Source organism: Ursus americanus, chromosome 2, assembly GCF_024610735.1.
Source record: "Ursus americanus isolate L20-20 chromosome 2, mUrsAme1.1.p, whole genome shotgun sequence".
NCBI lineage: Eukaryota > Metazoa > Chordata > Mammalia > Carnivora > Ursidae > Ursus > Ursus americanus.
In genome coordinates this window covers 38,379,414-38,399,472 of record NC_142128.1, presented here as the reverse complement: position 1 = coordinate 38,399,472, position 20,059 = coordinate 38,379,414, and the positions used below count along the sequence as shown (strand labels likewise).

Here is a 20,059-nt window from a genome sequence, read left to right as displayed (position 1 = left end):
ACGTGACACGCCTCAGTCAGCTGAGGGTCACGTGGGTGCGGCCGAGCTCCGCGGCCCGCAGTCGGCCGGGTGCGCGGGTAGCGGGCTTCGGCTGCGGGGCTCCGGGCGCCGCCCGCTCGGTTGGCCTCGGGTAGCTCACAATGCGCGGCGGGCAGGACGAGGCGCGGGCCCCGGTGCTCCAGTTCACCAACTGCCGCATCCTGCGAGGCCGGGCGCTGCTCAGGTGGGGGCCGGGGCCGGGTGGGGCGCGGGGCCGGGAGCTGCTCGGGTGCAGGGCGCGGGGCCGGGCGCTGCTCCGGAGCGGGGCGCGGGGCCGGGAGCTGCTTGGGTGGGACTCAGGGTCCGTGCGGGGTAGGCGTTCTTAGCCCCTGACCCGCCTGGCTCTGGCTGCAGGGAGGATCTGTGGGTGCGCGAAGGCCGCATTCTGGACCCAGAGAAGCTGTTTTTTGAGGAGCGGCGAGTGGCGGATGAGCAGCGGGACTGCGGGGGCTGCATCCTGGCGCCCGGCTTCATCGACGTGCAGATCAACGGTGCGGTCTAGGGCTCGGGGGTGGGGACCCAGACAAAGTGGTCTGGGCACCGTGCGACCTTCTTTTTTGTGGCCGTAGGTGGATTTGGCGTTGACTTCTCTCAGGCCACGGAGGACGTGGGTTCGGGGGTCGCCCTGGTGGCTCAGAGGATCTTGTCGCATGGAGTCACCTCCTTCTGCCCCACCTTGGTCACCTCACCACCAGAGGTTTATCACAAGGTGAGGTCGGTCTCTCAGTCTCAAGGAAGGGGGTCTCCGGGAACACTAGCGCTTTATTTTTCAAATCCATGCTCCCACAGACACCGCTTAGCCTGAGCGTCTGGCCTCACCTGCTGGCCTCCTTCCATGGGGGCCCAGGGTCCTGCCCCTAGGCTTTCTCATTTGGGAGATCCCCCACCTGCAGAGTCTCCCCATCTCTGCAGCTGTCTGATAGGACTTCCTTTCTGTTCTCTGAGTGTTTAACCCGGCTATGCGTCCGTTCCGCGCTGCCCTCTGGCTTCTTTCAGGCTCCAGAACCGGTTGCTGGGACTTGCTGATTGCCACATAGTTGCTCTTCAGGCTTATCCCCTCTAACCTGTCTGTGCTCTGTGACTCCAGCGAATGTACGTTCCAGACAGAAGCACAGCCGCCCCAGTGCGTTCTCCGGTGCTGCTCTTGTCTACCCCACACCCTTCCACTTCTTCCTTCTGTCTATCCCCACGTTCTCCTGAAACCTGTTTATTTTCCCCGTGGGTTCTCTGGTTTTATTCTTGACCTTGTTTTATCGTTGAGGTTTTTTTTCTCTGCATGCACATATGTTCTTTCTTCCTGAACCATTGGAGAGCAGACTGTATTCCTCGTGCCTCTGGACTGCTTGATGTTTAACGACTTTTGGAAAAGCGTGGCTGTTCCCTTACGGGAGTTGAGTTTAGGAAGTTGGCAGTTGTGCTGTGGTCCCTCATCTTTGTTCCATTGTGGCGGTTTTCTCCAGCACAGGCTCCTTACTGTAACGATGGATCACATTGCCTGTCGTGGGGTCCTTCATGGGTGTGTGGACACACAGTCCAAGCTGGGTGTTTGGGGAGGTCGGGTGTGGGCTTTGGGTTTGGTGTGGGCCCCTTAACTTCATCTGTCAGCTGGGGGGCACGAGACAGCCTTTACTTTTTTCTGAGTCTCTTTTCTCAAGTCTAAATTGAGAATGACGACTGTGTCCGTGTCTTGGGGTCAGGGCACTCAGCACTGTGCGTGGTCTGTATTAAGCACTTGATAAACTGTCAGCTGTGGATGTCTTTCTGGAAATTTCCCGCAGGCCTCCCATCACAGAGTCAGATGTTAAAAACTAAGCTCCCCTTGCTGCTGGAAACCAGCATCTGGTTCTGCGTTTTCTCTCCTGGTCATCGGTCCATGCTTTCCCCTGCTTGGAAGCTACGAGCATGCCCACTTTATTGCCTCCATGTTCTTTGTCCTCCCCCTTCCTGGGCCCCACCAGTGAGGCTTAGTGACTGTTCCTTAGTCTCCTAATGGCTGTCCCTGCTCTGAGTCCTGCCACAGGGGCCTTCCTGAGGTACAGGGTGAGGCTCAGTGCCTCACTCACCCCCCACTTCCCTTTTATCCTCAGGGTAAACCCAGCCTTCTGAGCATTCCCTCCCTCCCTGCTTGAGCCTCTGTCCTCTCCCTAGGCACATTCCAGCCATTCTAGGCTGTTCTGTCTCTGTCTCCAAGCCCTCTGCCTGGAAGGCCGTAGCCTTGTTCTGTTTCCTCTTTGAAGCCATGGCTCTTCGGCTCTGCTGTGCAGTCATATAGCGCCCACGCCTTCCACAGCACATCTGACCATCACCACACAGATGGTGAGGTTTTTTTATCTTTTTTTTGTTTTTAAGATTTTATTTATTTATTTGGCAGCAAGGGAGCACAAGCAGGGGGAACAGTAGAGGCAGAGGGAGAAACAGGCTCCCTTCTGAGGAGGGAGCCCGATGCAGGACTCGATCCCAGGACCCTGAGATCATGACCTGAGCCGAAGGCGGACGCTTCACTGACTCAGCCACCCAGGCGTCCCTGTGAGGTCCTTTTCTTTAGGACAGGGGGTTTCTGGACATGGGGACTTTTAGCTTATGTTGTCTTGCTAGTACTTGTCACCCACCATAAACACTTGCAGGTTGAAGGGCAAGCAGAAAGTAAAGTCGTGGAGGGCAGTGAATGTGAAAATTTGATTCCGGTATCATCTTAGAAGCTACAGGACTGTTCACTGGGATATCTTCCCACCCCCATCCACCCACCTTCTTCCAGGGCTGGCTTGCACTGGGCAGAACTGGATTGGCACTTTGTCAGAAGTTACCCAGATCCTTTGTCATCATGTTCTGGTCCACTGAGACTACCTGGTCCTTTTCTGCGGTCTCCTCTAGCCTTAACGCTTTGATACTCTTCGAAGAGGAAGATGTGACTGCATTGTTCTCGGCTTCAAGTCCATCATCTGCTTCACCAAGATCTAGTTACCTCCTCAGGAGGCAGGCAGACCTTTGCTTCTGGCCCTACACGCCCTCTGTCCTTTGACCTTTCCCTCTGTTTTCCTGCCTGGAACAGGCCTCATTTTCTCTATCTCCGTGCTGTCGTTTATGCTATTCTCCCCACTTAGCGTTCTCTAGTTTTTCCTTGTAAAACTTCGTTTTGTTTTGAAGCGTGAAGTAAACCCTGAGTGGCTTGTTTGGACTTTGAGTTCTGAATCTGAGACTTGGAGGTTACAGGGGTAGGAGTGGCACATGTGAGCCCAGGTGGGGAGAACAGCCAGCGATGGGCACAGCATTGATCAGGTTCCCTCTCCCTGTGTGTCATTCCCAGGGGAGACCCTGTGCAGAACCTCCTAGAATGTGCCACACGGTGTCTTCCCTGCAAAGACAGGCATCTAAGGATTCACCCACGATCCCATCCACCCCTTGGGTTGAGGTACTCCCCTCCCCCCTCATCTAACAAGAACCTTGTGTCTGGTGCTGGGCTCCCTCAGAAGACTTTAGAGAAAGCTTTAGGACAGAACCTGACATTCATCACAATAGGGTCTCCTGGTGGAATGTGGGCAGCAGGCCTCGAGCTATCCTCTCTACAGATGGGCGGGCTGAAGGCAAGGGGTCTAGAGGACGTGTCCCAGGGCTGCCCAGCCTCTGACATGCATGCCCACCCGTTTCAGGGGAAACAGTCTGTTCTAGAAAAACTCAAGCATTATCTTATCTTCTTTTTTTTAAACTTCAGTGGACTTACACCTATCCGTGGCTTGTTGGGAAAGCCGGCAGCCCTTTGCCCCCACTGGCTCCCATCTAGAGACCATCCCTTTCAGCTCAGCTGATTCTTGGAATTCGCTCTTCTGTCTCTAAGTACATGCTGGGACTCCTCCTGCATGTCTCCATGTAGGGCCGTGTATGTGCGTGTCTGCTTCCCAGTGAGGAGAGAGGACCACCCGTCCTCCCCACAGAGACGCCTGCAGTCTTGGAGGTCAGTCGGCAGGACTGGGTGAAGGAGACTCCACGTGGTCCCATTTTCTTACCTGGCTGCTCTGTTTTCTTTGGAATTCCTGCTCTTTGCTCTGTTTATCTCGTGTCTCAGCTCCGGGCTTCTTGCCAGTAGCTCCTTCTCCTTTCAGGACATCTGGATGTGCCAGGCGCTCCATCAGCGTCACCTTCCTGCAACAGCCTCTGGGACCCATTTCCCAGCACTGGCTGCTGGCCTCCCTGGGCTGAGCTGTCCTGGCAGCGCCCTTCCCCTCACCTGGGGGGGTCCCCTGTCATCTTGCTGCTGGGCCTCCGTCCCACATCCTGGGTCTTCCTCTTTGCTGGTTTATGCCTGCGCTTTGGGGCACGTTGGCCAGCTTCTGCTGGAGGAAGGGGTCACAGGAGGGTGAGTTTTAGAGATCTTGAAGGCCTGAAAATGTTTTTACTTTTTCTCTCTTTTTTTAAGATTTATTTATTTAATTTAGAGAGCAAGTGAGGCAGAGGGAGAGGGAAAGAATCCCAAGCAAACTCCCCACTGAGCACAGAGCCCGACACAGGGCTCGATCTCACGACCTCAAGACCATGACCTGAGCCGAAATCAAGAGTCAGACGCTCAACCGACTGAGCCACCCAGGCGCCCCTGTTTTTACTGTCTTGATTGGGTTACGAATCTGTGTTAGAAGTGACTTTACTCTAGGGGCGCCTGGGTGGCTCAGTCGTTAAGCGTCTGCCTTCGGCTCAGGGCGTGGTCCCGGCGTTATGGGATCGAGCCCCATATCGGGCTCCTCCACTGGGAGCCTGCTTCTTCCTCTCCCACTCCCCCTGCTTGTGTTCCCTCTCTCGCTGGCTATCTCTGTCTCTGTCGAATAAATAAATAAAATCTTTAAAAAGAAAAAGAAGTGACTTTACTTTAGAATTTTAGAGGCATTGCTGTATTCTCCTTTAACCGCCAGGGTTGCTGCTGAGAAGTCAGAAGCCACCCACCTCTGATACTTCGTGCGTGATTGATTTCTTTCCTCTGGAGGCTTGTGGAACCTTCCCTTTGGCCCTGGGTTCTGAAGCCTGAGGGGGACATGGTGGGGCCTGGGGGAGGTCATCCGTAGTGCTGGCTGGCCCCACGGCCTAGCCATCTCAAGTCTGGTTTTCAGTTTTTTTGCTTGTCTTGTGTAACTTCTTTGTGATTTTCTGCTGCGTCTGTCTGTCGTCTCCTGGGAGCCATCATTCCACTGCTGGGCCTCCTGGATGGATTCTCTAATTCTTCTCTGACTCTGCTTTCTGGCTGTTTGCTCTGTTGTTATCCTGCAGTTCTTCTCTTGGGTTTTTTACTTCACCGCTCACGTAGCTTTAACTTGGAAGGGCTTGCCTGCTTTCTGGGAATGTTTCCTGCTGACGCTCCGTTCTTGTCTCATTGGTGCAAGACCTCTCCTCACATGTCCTCCTGTGCCCACCGGCCCTGCTCTGTCTGTCCTGTGTCTCCTCGGAGGCTTCCCCAAGCTGCTGCTGAGCCTCGGTTATCGGCTCTGTTTGAGATCAGGCAGGAGCCCCAAGCCTGTGGAGGCTTCCTGGAGGCCCTTAGTCGAGGTCCCTGGTCAGTGGGGACAGACCTCACTGGCTCCATGCTGAGCGTGTGAAGAGTATAAACTTCCACGTAATTGCTGGGTGCACGTACCTCGACCCACCTCTCACCTGGAGACCTCCTGGTTTACTTCTCCAAGTGTTTGCTGGGCACATTCGGGGACACAGCTAGTCTGTGATGAGGTCTCTGTTGTGGTCCCCCCACTTCTCAAGGCATGAGGTGTGGCCAGGGCCCAGGACAGTGGGGCTGTTGCGGTGCCGCGGCCGTGTCCTGGGCGTGTCCACCACAGCCCGCATCTGCCCGCGTCCGCTCCTCAGCCTCCCCGGGCACTTCGGCTCTTCTTGCGTCTTGCGCGCCATGCGGGGTTTCAGCCTCCTCCTATCTGGTCCGGGCGGAGGGAGCTCTGGAGGGCATATCCACGCAGCAGCTCAGCCCCGGACTCTGCTGTCCTGCAGGGCCCCCTTTCCACTTCCTTCTCCACGTTCCTTCCTGAGGGAGGTGTGGGCTGGGACGCCTGCGTGCCTGTCTGCTTCCGAGATGGGTCATGTGAGCGCCTGTTTCGCACAAGTGACCTTCCCGATGGTGTTCGGCTCAGGCAGGCAGGGCCGTGCCGTCGATGCCTGAGCCCCCAGCCCCGTCTGCACCTGGCTCTCTGGCCTCTGAGCCCCTGCTGCTGCGCTCGCCCTGCCTGGAGTGCACACCGTCCTCCTGCCTCTGGCCGCGCTTCTGGTCCTGCAGCTGGGCAGCCAGGGCCGGGTCCAGACCCTTTGAGCATGCCAACCACCGTGTCCCAGCTGCTGCCTGGACTGGGGCCTCCTGGAGGAGCCAGGGCAGTGGGGTTCCCTTCTGCCCACGTGCCTGCCCTCCGAGCAGGAGCACTTTCCTCCTCTCCTGGTCCTTGCAGGCAGCTGAGTGCGTCTCCTGCTCCTCTGCGTGCTGGTGGTTCCAAGTGCTGTGCTTTCCCCGACCACAGTTGGGGGCCTTTGACTTCCTAATGATACCTGAGGGAAGGCCATCGGGGGCTGATCTCTGACCGTGGCTGGGCTCTGACCTCTGGGCGCTGGGCCATAGGGGGCAGGGCTTTAACAGCTGGTTCCCCCCAGGTCCTTCCTCAGATCCCTGTGAAGAGTGGTGGTCCCCATGGGGCAGGGGTCCTCGGTGAGTGGCTGACCCCTCTCCCTGCCCCTGCCCTGGGAGGCTCCTCGGGAACCTGTTGGCAGCCCCTCCCCCTCTACAGGCCCAACTGGGGGTGGCGGTCGGGCAGGTGACAGGGGCCAGGGTGGGGGCTGCAGGGCCGGAGGCGTGCTGGGGTCATCCACTCCCCTCCCCCCAGGGGTGCACCTGGAGGGCCCATTCATCAGCCGGGAGAAGCGAGGTGCACACCCCGAAGCCCACCTGCGCTCCTTTGAGGCCAACGCCTTCCACGATGTGCTGGCCACCTACGGGCCCCTGGACAACGTCCGCATTGTGACGCTGGCCCCCGAGCTGGGCCGGAGCCGAGAGGTGATACGGGCACTGGCGGCCCGTGGCATCTGTGTGTCCCTAGGTGAGGGGGGCCGGCTCCAGGGTTGGGCCCGGATGGGGGTCCTGGGCTGGGTGTGTGTTTTGAGTCCAGGTCCCCCATGCAGGACACTCGGTGGCCGACCTGCAGGCCGCAGAGGAAGCTGTGCAGTGTGGGGCCACCTTCATCACCCACCTCTTCAACGCCATGCTGCCTGTGAGTCCCCCCCCCCCAAGTCCCGCGGGTGGGCGGGTGGGCACGAGGGCTCCTGCCATCGCTCAGCTGTCCCCTCCTATCCATGCCCAGTTCCACCACCGTGACCCAGGGATTGTGGGGCTCCTGACCAGTGACCGGCTGCCACCAGGCCGCCACATCTTCTACGGGATGATTGCCGACGGCACGCACACCAATCCTGCTGCCCTGCGCATCGCCCACCGGGCCCATCCCCAGGGTGAGTGGCAGGGCAGGCTGGGAGCAGCCGGGAGGACACCACGGGGTAGTTCTAAGGCCCCTTCCTCCCGCAGGGCTGGTGTTGGTCACCGACGCTGTTCCCGCCCTGGGCTTGGGCAATGGCCGTCACACACTGGGGCAGCAGGAAGTGGAAGTAGATGGGCTGACAGCCTACGTGGCAGGTGAGCGACCTTCTCGTCCCTGCCGACTGCCCCAACGAGAACAGCCCCTTGGCCTCTCATGGGATGCAAGCATCTAGGTGTTCTCTGATAGCTGGCCCCCCACCAGCCCACTGCCCACCCCCCACCACGTCCCTGGTGGCCTCTGGTCCCCCAGAGCCTGCCCTCTCTGCTCTCAAGGCACCAAGACACTGAGTGGCAGCATAGCCCCGATGGACGTGTGTGTCCGGCATTTCCTGCAGGCCACAGGTCAGTGAGGCTGGCGTGGGGGGGGTGTGTGCACCTGTGTGTGTGGGTGTGTGTGTGTGGGTGTGTGGGTGTGTAGGGTGGAAGTTTCACCTGAGAGAAGGGGGAGGGAAGCATGGAGACCACTGGAGTCTTGCACCCACATCCCTTGTCTGGTGGAATTCCCAGGGGACAAGCACCAGGAATGTGGCCGAGGTTCCCCTATGGGGAGCTCCTGGGCAGGGTAAGACGGTGGCAGGCAGACGGCTGGGACCCAGGGTGATGGTAGTGAAGCCGTGGCACCCAAGAGGAGAATAGGACCTTGCCTCACCCACAGGAAGGGCTTTGGTCTTGGACCCTGTGGGCTCATGGGTCCAGAGCTAGGGAGATGAGGTGGGGGGGGTCAGAGCCATGCTCCAGGCTTCTTAAGGGGGTGGTGCTGTTGTGGGGGAGGTAGGAGGGGGTGTTTGGCAGAGGCTGTGGTTGGCCAGGCCCTGTGGGATTCTTGGTAGTGCCCTGGGGCTGGGGTGTCAGCTGGGGGGTGCTGGGGTTCAGTGTGCTGCTTAGAGCTGCAGGGAGACAGGCCAGGAGGTGGGAAATGGCTTTGGCCTGGCAGCTGGGGGGTGATGTGGGGAACAGAAAGAATGGGGTTTAGTCATGTGATCTCTCAAGGGGCAGCAGGGATAGAAAGGCAAGGGCAGGTGGCATCATCGATCCCCAGGCTAGTGCTTCTTTGTGGGGGTGCTCTTCTGGGACCCCAAAGGAGGAATGGCCTACAGGCCTTTGGGTCCAGAGCCATCTGTTCTTGAGGAGGGGAGGCCTGCTGGGCTGGGGTGGGTGAGCGAGCAGGAAAAGGGTACCCAGTGGTGTCCTCAAACTTGGGGGAAGGCAGAGCCTTGTCACCCTGCTGCAGAGGCCTGGGATGTCTCCCCTCCCCAGTTCCTAGGCCTTGGAGCTTTGGGGCTGGGCGGGGGAGGGGATGCTGGCAGAGCTAGGGATGGGGGATAATTACCCAGTTGTGTCCCCTTGAGCAGGCTGCAGTGTGGAATTGGCCCTGGAGGCTGCGTCCCTGCACCCCGCTCAGCTGCTGGGGCTGGAGAAGCACAAGGGGACCCTGGACTTCGGGGCTGATGCAGGTCAGGGCCTGATGCAGGCACCCGGGCCGCTGAAGACTTGGGAGCTCTTGGGGACTTGGGACAGTGCCAGGGCAGGTGGAATCTTCCCTGTGCCCAGGTGGCCTTGACCAGCCCCCAGCCTCAGCCCAGGCCCCTTTTCCCATCAGGCCAGACTTTCTGGCATATGAGATAAAGGCCAGGTGAGGGGCTGCCAGGGCCTTTGTCCCTTGTACCCTACTGCCAGGAATACTGGTTCCAGGACCTTGGCTAGCCTGCAATGGTTTGGGTGCTCTGCCCAAATCGTGTTGCAGGCTTCAGTTTCCCCACCAGCTCCTGGGTGGGTGGGTGGGTGGGGGGGCATGGGAACAGAGCTTCTCTTACGGGTGCTGAAGCTCCTGGGCGTGCGGTGGGGGTGGCAGTGGGCCTGTCCCTGCCGCCGCCTCACTGCCCGCCTCTGACCCAGACTTCGTGGTGCTCGATGACTCACTCCACGTGCGGGCCACCTACATCTCAGGCGAGTTGGTGTGGCAGGCGGAGGAGGCCAGGCAGTGACCGAGGACCACCGCTGGAAAGGATGCCCAGCCTTAGCTGGACACAGTCAGGGCTGAGCTGTGGAGGAGCTGGTCTCCAGGGAGCGAGTGGGTGCCCTGCCCCAGCTGGATAAACGTGCGCCGGCAGGGACTTGTCTGGTCTCCGAGTGTTGCTTCAAAGCAGGGCGCCGTCCCCTGGGTGGCTCTCTGGGGTGGGGTGGGGAGGTGGGAATAGGAGTGGATTCTGGCTCATCCCAGCTCTGCCGGGGCCCTCTCTGTGGCACACGTTTCTGAGGCCTGCGGACCCACAGGCAGCCATGCTGGTTGGAAATGGAGGGAGGGAGGGGAAGCCCTGGGTTGTTGCAAAGTGGACAGGAAGGGGCTTGGGGACAGTGGGTGCAGACAGCTTCAGAAGCTCACGTGTCAGGGGACCGAGGGAAAGGGTAAACAAGGAGAGAACTGGTGGTGGAGACAAGTTAGGAGCTGGGGCTGGAGGAGCTGGGTGCAGGAGAGGCCTCAGGTGAGCAGCAAGGAGGGTTTGGAGGCTGCTGCATGAGGATGTCCCAGGGGCTCACTTTCTGCACCCTTTTGACCTGGGCGGGCAAAGTGGGGGCCCAGGGCCATAGTACAGGGCCTGGGCACAGTGCCAGGTGCTCCTCCCCAGCCTTCAGGAGGAATCCGCGCCGGCCTCAGGACCCCAGCTTGCCTGCCTGTGAGTGCAGGAAGCAGTGGCGGAGGGCCCCTGAGCTGACCCTGGCCACTGCTCCTTGCCCAGCCCGCAGCCCTACTTCTTTGAGCCCTTGGGATAATCAAGGCTCCAATTCCTGTGGTGTTTTCTCTGAGCAGCCCCTTCTCCTGACCCAACTCCCAGGTGGGCGCGATGATCCTGCTTGCACCTGGCATTTGCACAGCTGGGGGTGACGCTGCTTGGTGCTGGTGGGCAACTTGGGGGTCACCAGTGTCCTGAGCCTGCAAGTGTTTGCCTGTTAGTGTCATCCGCAGCCTTTCATGTCCCTTTGGTCCTGGCAGCAGTGCCCCCACGTTGGGAGCCTGGGCTGTTGCATTCCTGGGGTAGGATAGCTTTGAGGCAGGTGGGCTGTGGGGAGCCGTGCCGTTCCTGAGGCCAGCCGTCACCTGGGAGTCGGACAGCAGGGGTTGGTGTAGCCCCAGATCTGGGGTGGACTTTCTCCCCCATCGTGGGCTGGGGTGGGCAGCACCTTCCCCCTTTGTCATAGCTGTAGGCCTTGGAATAGGAGGTTGAAGGCGAGTGTCCCAGGACACCGTGGTGTGTGGCTTGGCAACCATTCCCCTTGCCTCTGCCACAGAGCCCACTACAGGAAAGGTCTCCAGGCCCAAAGTGAAAAAAAACAGCCATGGGTCCCAGCTGTGTTTAAGGCTGAGCAGCCTGGGAAGAACCAGCACCGTAAGGCAAGGATCAGGAAAGGCCTGGGGCAGAGGCCACCTACAGTGCTACCAGGGGACTGGGTCTCAGGCCACATGCCAGCGGGGTGCAGGGATGTCCTAGGCCTAGCAGGTGACGGAGCAGGCTCCTGGAAGACAGCCGCCTGCTCCAGTGATCCAGGGGCAGGGCCAGTCTACTGGGGCTTGCCCTGGGCGGAGGGAGCAAAGGAATGTCTCCAAAACACATGCGAAGCTGAGCGTGGGCACTTACTTGCCTTGTTTGGTGCTAGGCCTTATTCTAAGTGCGCTACCAGCGTGAACCCATTCTTTAGATTCCAAAAATCTAAAGGAGTTTCCTGTTGGTCATCCCCATTCTCAGATGGGGAAGTGGGCACCCGATTCCAGAGCTGGTGAGCGCAGAGCTAGGATATGTCCTGGCCACTCTACCCCGGGGCGCTCAGACCTGTCACCATGTTTCCTCTCAGGGTGGAGAATCTGGGAAAGGCTAGTTGAACTCGTGGTCAGCAGGGGCGAGGCTCCAGCGTGGTTGAGAAGAGCCCTTCAGGCAAGGGAAACTGCCCCTCGAAGATCCAGTGGCACAGGCTTGGTGCGTTGGTTGGGACAGCTGGCCACCCTCTTTGGGAAGGGGTGCAGCCATTGCCAGCATCCTCCGCAGAACTTCAGCCCTAAGAGAAGCTGTGTTCCCGCTCGGCACTGTCCCTGTGCCCCCTCCTCCAGCCTGACACACCCCATCCCACTTTTGAGTCCGAGGCTGCAGGGTTTTAAACAGAAGATGTGCTTCCATTTTAAGTGAGATCCCCAGCAAGGAGACTGGGAGGGGCTGGCTGCAGGGTGGCAGGGGGGCTGGAGACAGGCGGAGCGGCGGGGAGGGAGGAGATGTGGACTGGGCTGCGAGGGGTGTGCCTGAGTCATTGGTGGGTGGTGGTGACTTTCGCAGAGGTGGGGAAGCTGGGGTGGGATCCTCGGGGAGGCGACCTGGCGTGCAACCCGCACCTTCGTGGCTTGCTCTGTGTTGTACGTGAGTGGGAGGACCCTGTGCAGGGCCCAGCGCGTTGCGACTCCCCGGAGTGGGGCGAGGGCCCCCTGGCGGCCGTGCCTGGGAGCTGCGGAGATGTCCACTCTAGGGCCCCCGACTGCGCCGAGTGTACGAGGGTTCAAGTCCAGGCGCAGAGGCGTCCTTTCCGAAGCTTCGGGCTCCTCGTCGGGTTGATGGGCCCCGTTGGCTCCGAGCGCAGCGTTCGGGCGCTGATTCGTGCAGAGGATCTGGGTGGACCGGAGAAGCCGGCTTGGGGGTGGGGGGAGACGGTATCAACCGCGGTGCAAGGTGCACGGTGAATCGGGCCCGAGCCTCTCCGCCGCGGGCCCGGCCTGCAGCCCAGGCGCCGGCTCCATGCGGACCCATAGGTACGGTAAGAGCTGCGGCGCGCCGGGCTAGTACTTGCTGCGCGAGGGGCTCCTCCTGGGGGGCGGGCTCTGCAGACTCAGGGTGGGCGGGACCCTGCCGGGGCCAATCAGGATTGCCTTGCGCAGGGATGCGCGGCTGCGGACTAGCTGGGGCGCGCGGCGGGCTCTGACCCAGTCCACGATTACCGGACCGAGGCGGAGTCCGGAGTCCCAGACCGCGCGGCCCGGCGGGCGCAAGGGGAGCCGGGGGCCTAGCGCCCCCCCGCGCTGCGGACCCCACTGCGCCCCGGCCCGCCCGGCTGTCTCTGTGCGCACCTTCCGGCCCCACCGCGCCCCTCCCTTCTTCCCATCGCGCCCCTGTGCAACCCTTGCGCCCCAAACCTCCTCTCCGGTTCCGCCTTCGTTGGCGCTGGGAAGTAGGGTGTGGGCTCGCCGTCGGCCCCCTTCCACTGCCTCTCCCAGCCTCGCCCCAGCTCGGAGCGTGTCCGGGGTTGGGGGTGTGGCACTGGGAGGGTGGGCAAGGGGCGGCTCCGCTGAGCCCCTGCGGCCTCCTCCCCTCGCCCCTCGTCATCCCCAGGGACCCCGGGGGTGGGCGGCAGCCGGGTGCCCGGAGCGATGGCCCTCTCTGAGTTTTGCCTGCCTCCCACTCCCCCAGCTTTAAGAGCTTGGTGTGGTCCTTCCAACGTGATCCAACATACCTTAACTTACGTTTATGTCTTGGTTTGTTTCATAAACTGGAACTTTTGATAGTGCCCTGCTAGTAACTATTTTTTAAGTTAAGCATCCTGAAACGGAAAGCGTCCTGGGTGGGGACATGTGGAAATAACTCTGTACTTGAACAAGGTCCCCAGTGTTCCCTAAGATGATTGTTTCATAACGTTGACCAGATCGCCCCGTGGACCAGTCGGGTTCCTCTCACCACTACCACCCCGGCTGCCGAGGAGGAGGGGCCGCGGAGTGATGGGCACAGAGCTCTGGGCCCCCACACGCTCCAGCGTGGCCAGAAGGCAGGAGGGGCCCCGGTGTGGGCACTCCTTTAGGCCCTTTGGGTTCCCGGTTTCCCTGTACCACAGGAGGGCCTCCCGCGTTCTGTAACAAATTACCACAAATTAGGGGTTCAAAAGAACACACGTTTATAGCTCTGGAGGTGGGAGTCAGAAATAGGTCTCAGTGGGCTGAAATCAAAGTGGTGGCAGAGCCTTGTTCTCCCTCAAGGTTCTGGGGGGAGGAGGATGTTCCCTTCCCAGCTCCAGATGCTGCCCACACTGGTTGTCTTGTGGTCTCCTGTTCCCGAAACCAGTGCTGGCCAGTCATGCTGTTCACGTTGCCTTATTCAGACCCTGACTTTCTTCTCTTCTATCTTTTAAGGACTCTTGTGATTACATTGGGCCGAGCTGGATGATCCTGGATAATCTTTCTCTTTTCAGGTCAGCTTACTGGCAGCCGTCACCCTCCCTTCCTATCCTATGTGATGTAACATGTTCACAGGTGGAGTGAACAGGATGTGGTCCTTTCTGGCAGGGCTGTTACTCTGCTTACCACCTCCTCCAGAGAGAGGGGCCTGAGCCACGGCTCCCTACTGCCTGGGTCCAAAGGAGATACTACATTCCTATTGTCAGTGTATGAAGGTGCTCATTTCTCTGCATGCTTGTCAACTCTGGATGTTTTCAGTCTTTGGGATTTTGACCAATTTTTTGGAGTCAGCCCATTTTACAGCTGGGGAAGTTGAGACTCAGGGAGGGAAGGTTACTCACCTGAGATTTGATGCAACTTTCTGTTTCCTGTCTCCTGGTCTAGTTAAAATATTTTTTTCCCCATAGCACTATTTGTGTGAGAAGATATTTTCCCAGGGGGCTTGGAAATTATTGGCTTTAGCGTCTTTCTTTTTTTCTCACTCTCTCTTTTTTTTAAAGATTTACTTATTTGAGAGAGAGAATGTGTTGGTGGGGAGAGGGGCAGAGGGAGAAGGAGAGAGAATCCCAAGCAGACTCTGCACTGAGCACAGAGCCGGACGTGGGGCTCGATCTCACAACACTGAGAAACCAGGGGTCAGAGACGCTCAACCCACTGCACCCCCCAGGTGCCCCAGGCATCTTTCATCCACCCGCAGCCAGAGGCATCTTGAGAGCCTTAGGTGGGGTGACCAGGCACTTAGTGGGCACAGGCAGAACACCATGTCATTATCTCTGAAGGGTCCCTTGTCTTTTCCTAACTGGATGCGTGCTAATTGGTTTCCCTGTCTGCCTCTTTGCCTGACACTTTTTCCTGGCTCTCAGAACTTTCAGGGGTGCGGGCCTGGCCTGTCTTTCCTACCCTGTTTCTCCCCATCTCTCCCTGCATCCCAGCAGAACGGGAGTCCTGGCTTTGCCCTGGACTAGCTATGACAGCCTTGAAGATGGCCCCCAGCGATCCCACCTCCGGGGGTCCACATCGGGTGTGGTTCCTCCCATGTGGTGCAGTGTGCTTTTGTGTGACAAGTAAAATGGGGTAGAAGTGATGCTGGGTCACTTTGGTAATTAGGGTATAAAATCATTGCAGGGGGCGCCTGCCTGGCTCAGTTTGTAGAGTATGTGGGTCTTGATCTCCGGGTCGTGAGTTCAGGTGCCCCATTGGGCATGAAGCCTACTTAAAAAAAATTAGTAGGAAAGATAAAAAATAAAAATGAAAAGTTAAAAAAAGTCATTGCAGGTTCTATGCTGGGTGTGCGCTCTTCCTCTGGAGTCATTCACTCTGGGGATCGCTAGCTGCTGTGGTGTGGAGATACTCAGAAAGCTCTGCGGAGAGGCCCCATGGTCAGGAACCGGTGCCTCCATCCACATCTGAGTGAACAGGCCACCTCAGAAGCGATTCTTTCTAAGCTAGCCAAGTCTTTATTTATTTTTGTTTTAAGATTTTATTTATTTATTTCAGAGCTAGAGAGCAGCCAGAGCACTGAACATGAGCTCAAGGGGAGGGGCAGAGGCAGAGGGAGAATCCCAAGCAGGTTCCATGCTGAGCGCCCTACGTGGGCTCGGGCTCGATCTCACGACCCTGAGATCATGACCTAGGCAGAAACCAGGAGTTGGATGCTAAGTAGACTGAGCCCCCAGGCCCATCCCCCTGTCCCCCTTCCCCCCACCGGTCAAGCTTTTAGATGACTCAGCCTTCAATACTGTCTTGACTGCAAATTCCTGAGAGACCCTGAGCCGGAACCACCCGGCCAGGCTGCTCCTGGCTTCCTGACCCACAGAAACCATGAGATCATAAATGTATGTTGCTTGACATCTCTGAGTTTGGGGATAATTTGTTACACGGGCCTGGGTAGCTAACACATCAGCTGTGCAATGCTGGGCAAGTTCCATCACTGCTGACCCTGGGCTCCCTCCTTTGGGCCAGGGGGGTTACAGAAGTAAGTGAGGAACGGGGGACATGCCACAGGCCATGTGGAGCACAGGGCTCTCCACCTCGCGTGTGCCGTGTATATACTGCTACCTTCCAGCCCCTCCCAAGATGGTTACGGGCATCCTCCTGTTCCTCCTTGGGTGGAACATGACCTCACAATGTCAAGCCAAGTATGGCATTCTTGGCCTGGGGTCACCCTTCCGCCAGGGACAGAAGCACTGAGCAGGGAAGGGAGAGATGAGAGCCAGGGGCTGTCCCACTTCTTCCTCCAGCCAGAGCACCTGTGAGCTGTGTGGGGCCAGGTGAGTTAATGTCCCCTCCTGCCCGCTGTCCTGGGACCCGCAGCCAGACCTGACCCATGGCAGGGGTGCCCTGCCTCTCGCTAGGTGAGAGGGTTGGCCCAGCCTGGCTTTTGGCTTGCACACTGGCTGCCATCGAGGTCCCGTGAGAACTGAGTACTGTCCTTGTTCCTCTTTCCGATGCTGCTCCCTGCCCTGCCCCCCGCCGCCTGCTCAGCTGCTCTCCGCAGGGCTCCAGCCTGCCCCTCTCCCCTCACACCTTCCCCTGAGGCCGCAGAGGCTGCCTGCCCCACCTGCTGCTCCAGTGGGCTCTAGCATTCTCCGCGTACTTGCACCTCACTGTTTTCCCCCTCCCTGTTCTTTGAATTCCTAAAGAACTACTTGGTCATGCTTTGGTGTAAGCGACACAAAAAGGAAGGAAGGAAGGAAGGAAGGAAGGAAGGAAGGAAGGAAGGAAGGAAGGAAGGAAGGAAGGAAGGAAGGAAAAGAAGGAAGGAAGGAAGGAAGGAGAAGAAAAGGAAAGGAAAGGAAAGGAAAGAAAAGGAAAGAAAAAAGGCTAAAGACCTCGGTTCATATTCTGTGACTTGCTTCTTTACCTTCACTCTCTCCGTTAGACCTTTACCCTCTTCTTTCCTGTAGCTGCATCGAATTCTCTAGGATGAACGTACCATAATTTATTTTACCATTCTCTTGTTGACAAATATTTTGGTTCTTTTTTTTTTCTTTTTCTCTTTTGTTTTTTGCTTCATGTTAAAGTTACGCCGTCACAAATGTTCTTGTGCAGTTTTCCCTTTGTGAGTGAGAGCTTCTTAGACTCTCCAGGAAGAAGATACACCCACTTTATTAATTTTTATTTGCATCAACGTTTAAGAAGCCAGATGGTTCTAAAAAGGCTTGTAGGGGCACCTGGGTGGCTCAGTCGGTTCAGCAGTTAAGCGTCTGCCTTCGGCTCAGGGATCTAGCATAGGGCTCCCTGGTCAGCTCTCCCTCTGCTGCTCCCCCTGCTTGTGTGCCCTCCCCTTTTCTCTCATATAAATAAAAATAAAATCTTTAAAAAAATAAAATAAAAAGGCTTGTAATGCAGAACAGCAGCCCATGCCTCACCTCTCCCTACTCACATCCCACTTCTACGGTTTAAATGTTCTTCCTGCTGTGTATGTCTATCTTTCTAACGAATATTCTCCCACTTAATGCCTGGACTCATCACTCACAGCCATATCTAGTGCCTGTCTGTTAGGGGAGGTGAGGATCCCACTGTCTCGCGCCGCCTCTGCTCTCCGGGTCCTTCCACGGCACAGGAGGGTGATTACTGGCTGGATGCGTGCGTCTGTATCACGACTGTAAATATCCCTCACAGCTGAGAAGAGTGAGGTGCCTTGTGAACCGTGATTTTGCTTCCTTCCTGATAGGGTCTTCTGGAATTTTCTTGTCTCTCTGTCAGCTTCCTAATTCAGTTTTTTATGTGGCCAAAGCCACGAGAGGATCTCTCATTTTTAGCATCTTCCTGGAGTCCTCTGAAGCCTGCTTCCCTTGGGTCTGTGTGCTCCCTGTTTTTATCCTGGGGTTTCTCATTATCCATTTAAAATTGCACCTTTTCCCCACGCACTCCTGAGTCCCCCCCTGATTCCTTTCTCCCCCGTAGCACTCACTGCCTTCTGACATCCGCAAGATTTGCTTATTTCTCTCCCCCACCCTGCCTCCTGCCTGTGGCATCGGAGTTTCACAAGGGCAAAGATGTTTGTGTTTTGTTTGCCAGGGAATTGTCAACGTCTAACACAGTGCTTGGCACAGAGGGGAGACTGAATCCATACTTGCTGAGTGGACCAGTCCTGGGACTTCCTGTGTGTTTTGTTCCTTCCTGTTTCCCAGGTCTCATGTCTTCTGCTTTCTTGGTTTACTCCGTTGTTTGGTGGAGCACATGCATTAGTAACTTTCTGAGAAAGGTCGTTCCTGTTGTGTATTTATGTACTTTTAAGGCTCTGAAGCTATGTATTTATTTATAATTGCGTTTAGTGTATGGTCTGGCAAATTTCACGTGTAAGATAGTAATAAATACTAAGTGTCTCCTAGGGTTTTGATGAGGATTAAGATAAATCTTCGAAAATGGTTAGCGTACTCTGAGGACAAGTTGTTATTACTTTGTGAGGACTACAGTAAACACAAAAGAAGGGTTTGTTGGCAGGCAGTTGGGTGCAGTGGCCAAGAGCAGGGCCGTGCTGTTGGTCAGGGCTGGTTTTGAGTTCTGTGCTCTGTGACCTACTAACTCTATGACTGAGAGTAGGCAGGGCACCGAAGCCTTAGTTCTCTCATGTGAAAGAGGGAAATGCTCACAGCTACGTACTGCTCACAGGCTGTTGTGAGCAAAATCAGATGTGCTGCTTTTAATCTGTACTAAGGGTTATGATGTAGGGTAATGTTCCCAGTGTTGCCGAGGGTTGAATGTGGCTTGGCATGGTGGTAAGAGCTGGTATCTATGTTGACCTTGTCTTTGTGTTCACTGAGGGTTAGTGTCTGGAGTGGGGTAAGCAATTGACAATTTGCAGCCTGTAACAAAAGTCCCCAGAGGGATCCCTGTACTTTGACCCAGCAGTACCATCTGCTGAGAATTTACCCTAAGGAAATAAATAAAGGTGTGCCTGAATTTGAGTGCAGGGCCTTCTTTACGAGGAAGAAGTCCAGGAACCACTTCAGTGTCAGGAGGGAGCTCGATCAAGTACGTGGATCTATAAGCTATAGGCTTCCTCCAGTGGGGTCCTCTGCAGCTGTCACCATCGAGGAAGATGGCGCTCAGATATCAGGAGAGCTGTACGGGATACAGGATGACGCATTGCTAAGTGAAAAAAGTGAGGACTTTTTTCAAAACCACAGAAGCCCTTTGGGGGAGTAGGAGTTATATTTACCTTTCTTACTGTTGTTTTAGGTGCATCCATGTACAGAAGACTGGAAGCTTGGACAGACAGAGGCTTTAGAGCCTAATGGTCAAAGCATAGCCTCTAGCATATGGGTATCAAGATCGAGGTCCTGGCTCTGTGAGACCTAGGGCAGGTTACAGAACTGCACTCTGCCTTCAGCGTCCTCACCCGAAAACAGGCAACACGAGCAGGGATGCTTGCTTAGATGTTAGGGATGAAAATTATTTTTTAGGGGCGCCTAGGTGGCGCAGTCGTTAAGCGTCTGCCTTCGGCTCGGCGTGATCCCAGGGTCCTGGGATCAAGCCCCACATAAGGCTTCTCCGCTAGGAGCCTGCTTCTTCCTCTCCCACTCCCCCTGCCTGTGTTCCCTCTCTCGCTGGCTGTCTCTTTCTGTCAAATAAATGAAATCTTTTTAAAAAATTGTTATTTTTTAAAAAAGATTTTATTTATTTATCTAAGAGACAGCACAAGCAGGGGGAGCAGTGGAGGGAGAGGGAGAAGCACACTCCCTTCTGAGAAGGAAGCTGGGACCCCGGGATCATGACCTGAGCCTAAGGCAGCCGGTTAACTCACTGAGCCACCCAGGCGCCCGTAGGCATGAAAGTTCTTTAGTAAGAGTAAGTCCTAAAAACAACAACAACAAAAACAAACAAACAAAAAAACAACACTGAGTGCCGGGTCAATGTTAGCAGCTATCACTGCTATTCAAGAATTAATTCTAGTTAGTGGGCTTATGGATTCGTTTATCTAATTATTCCCTGTATTGTCTAAGTTGTTATTTTAAAAAATAAACGTATTTCTTTTGGAAATAGAGAGGTTATTTTAAAGTATGCAACCTTGAGGTTACAAAGATGATTATGATTTTGTTTAAAACAGCATAGTCATAACACAACAGTGTGAATGCATTTAATGCCACTCAACTGTTCACATGGCATATGTTAAAACGGTCAAGGTGGTAAATTTTAGGTACATTTTACCACAACTACAAACACCAACAATAACACCATCATCATTAACAACTACAAAAAAAATCAACATCATCATCAACAGTAACGACTACAAAAAAATCCACAAAACCATA

General features: G+C 56.3%; 1 protein-coding gene across 2 annotated transcripts; it reads left to right on the top strand.

The window, feature by feature from the left end:
* Nucleotides 1-15: 15 nt before the first annotated feature.
* AMDHD2 (amidohydrolase domain containing 2) lies at nt 16-19,628 on the top strand. 2 transcript variants are annotated; one of them, XM_045784733.2, is made up of 11 exons: nt 16-223; nt 394-530; nt 609-748; nt 6,664-6,718; nt 6,894-7,106; nt 7,189-7,277; nt 7,368-7,512; nt 7,586-7,693; nt 7,871-7,939; nt 8,950-9,051; nt 9,494-19,628. In XM_045784733.2, exons 1-11 carry the CDS (start codon nt 141-143, stop codon nt 9,580-9,582), a joined length of 1,230 nt encoding a protein of 409 aa, XP_045640689.1. In that variant the 5' UTR covers nt 16-140; the 3' UTR covers nt 9,583-19,628. The 2 variants fall into 2 exon arrangements, 1 of the variants encoding a protein (XP_045640689.1); XR_006777281.2 differs by lacking the exon at nt 9,494-19,628 and having other exon boundaries at nt 7,848-7,939.
* The last annotated feature ends 431 nt before the right edge of the window (nt 19,629-20,059 follow it).

Excerpts from the sequence above, each read along its gene's own strand:
- AMDHD2 (XM_045784733.2), top strand. The coding sequence starts at position 141 with ATGCGCGGCGGGCAGGACGAGGCGCGGGCCCCGGTGCTCCAGTTCACC. Across the intron at positions 749-6,663 it reads CACCAGAGGTTTATCACAAG|GTCCTTCCTCAGATCCCTGT; the intron begins GTGAGGTCGGTC and ends GGTTCCCCCCAG. Across the intron at positions 7,694-7,870 it reads GCTGACAGCCTACGTGGCAG|GCACCAAGACACTGAGTGGC; the intron begins GTGAGCGACCTT and ends TCTGCTCTCAAG.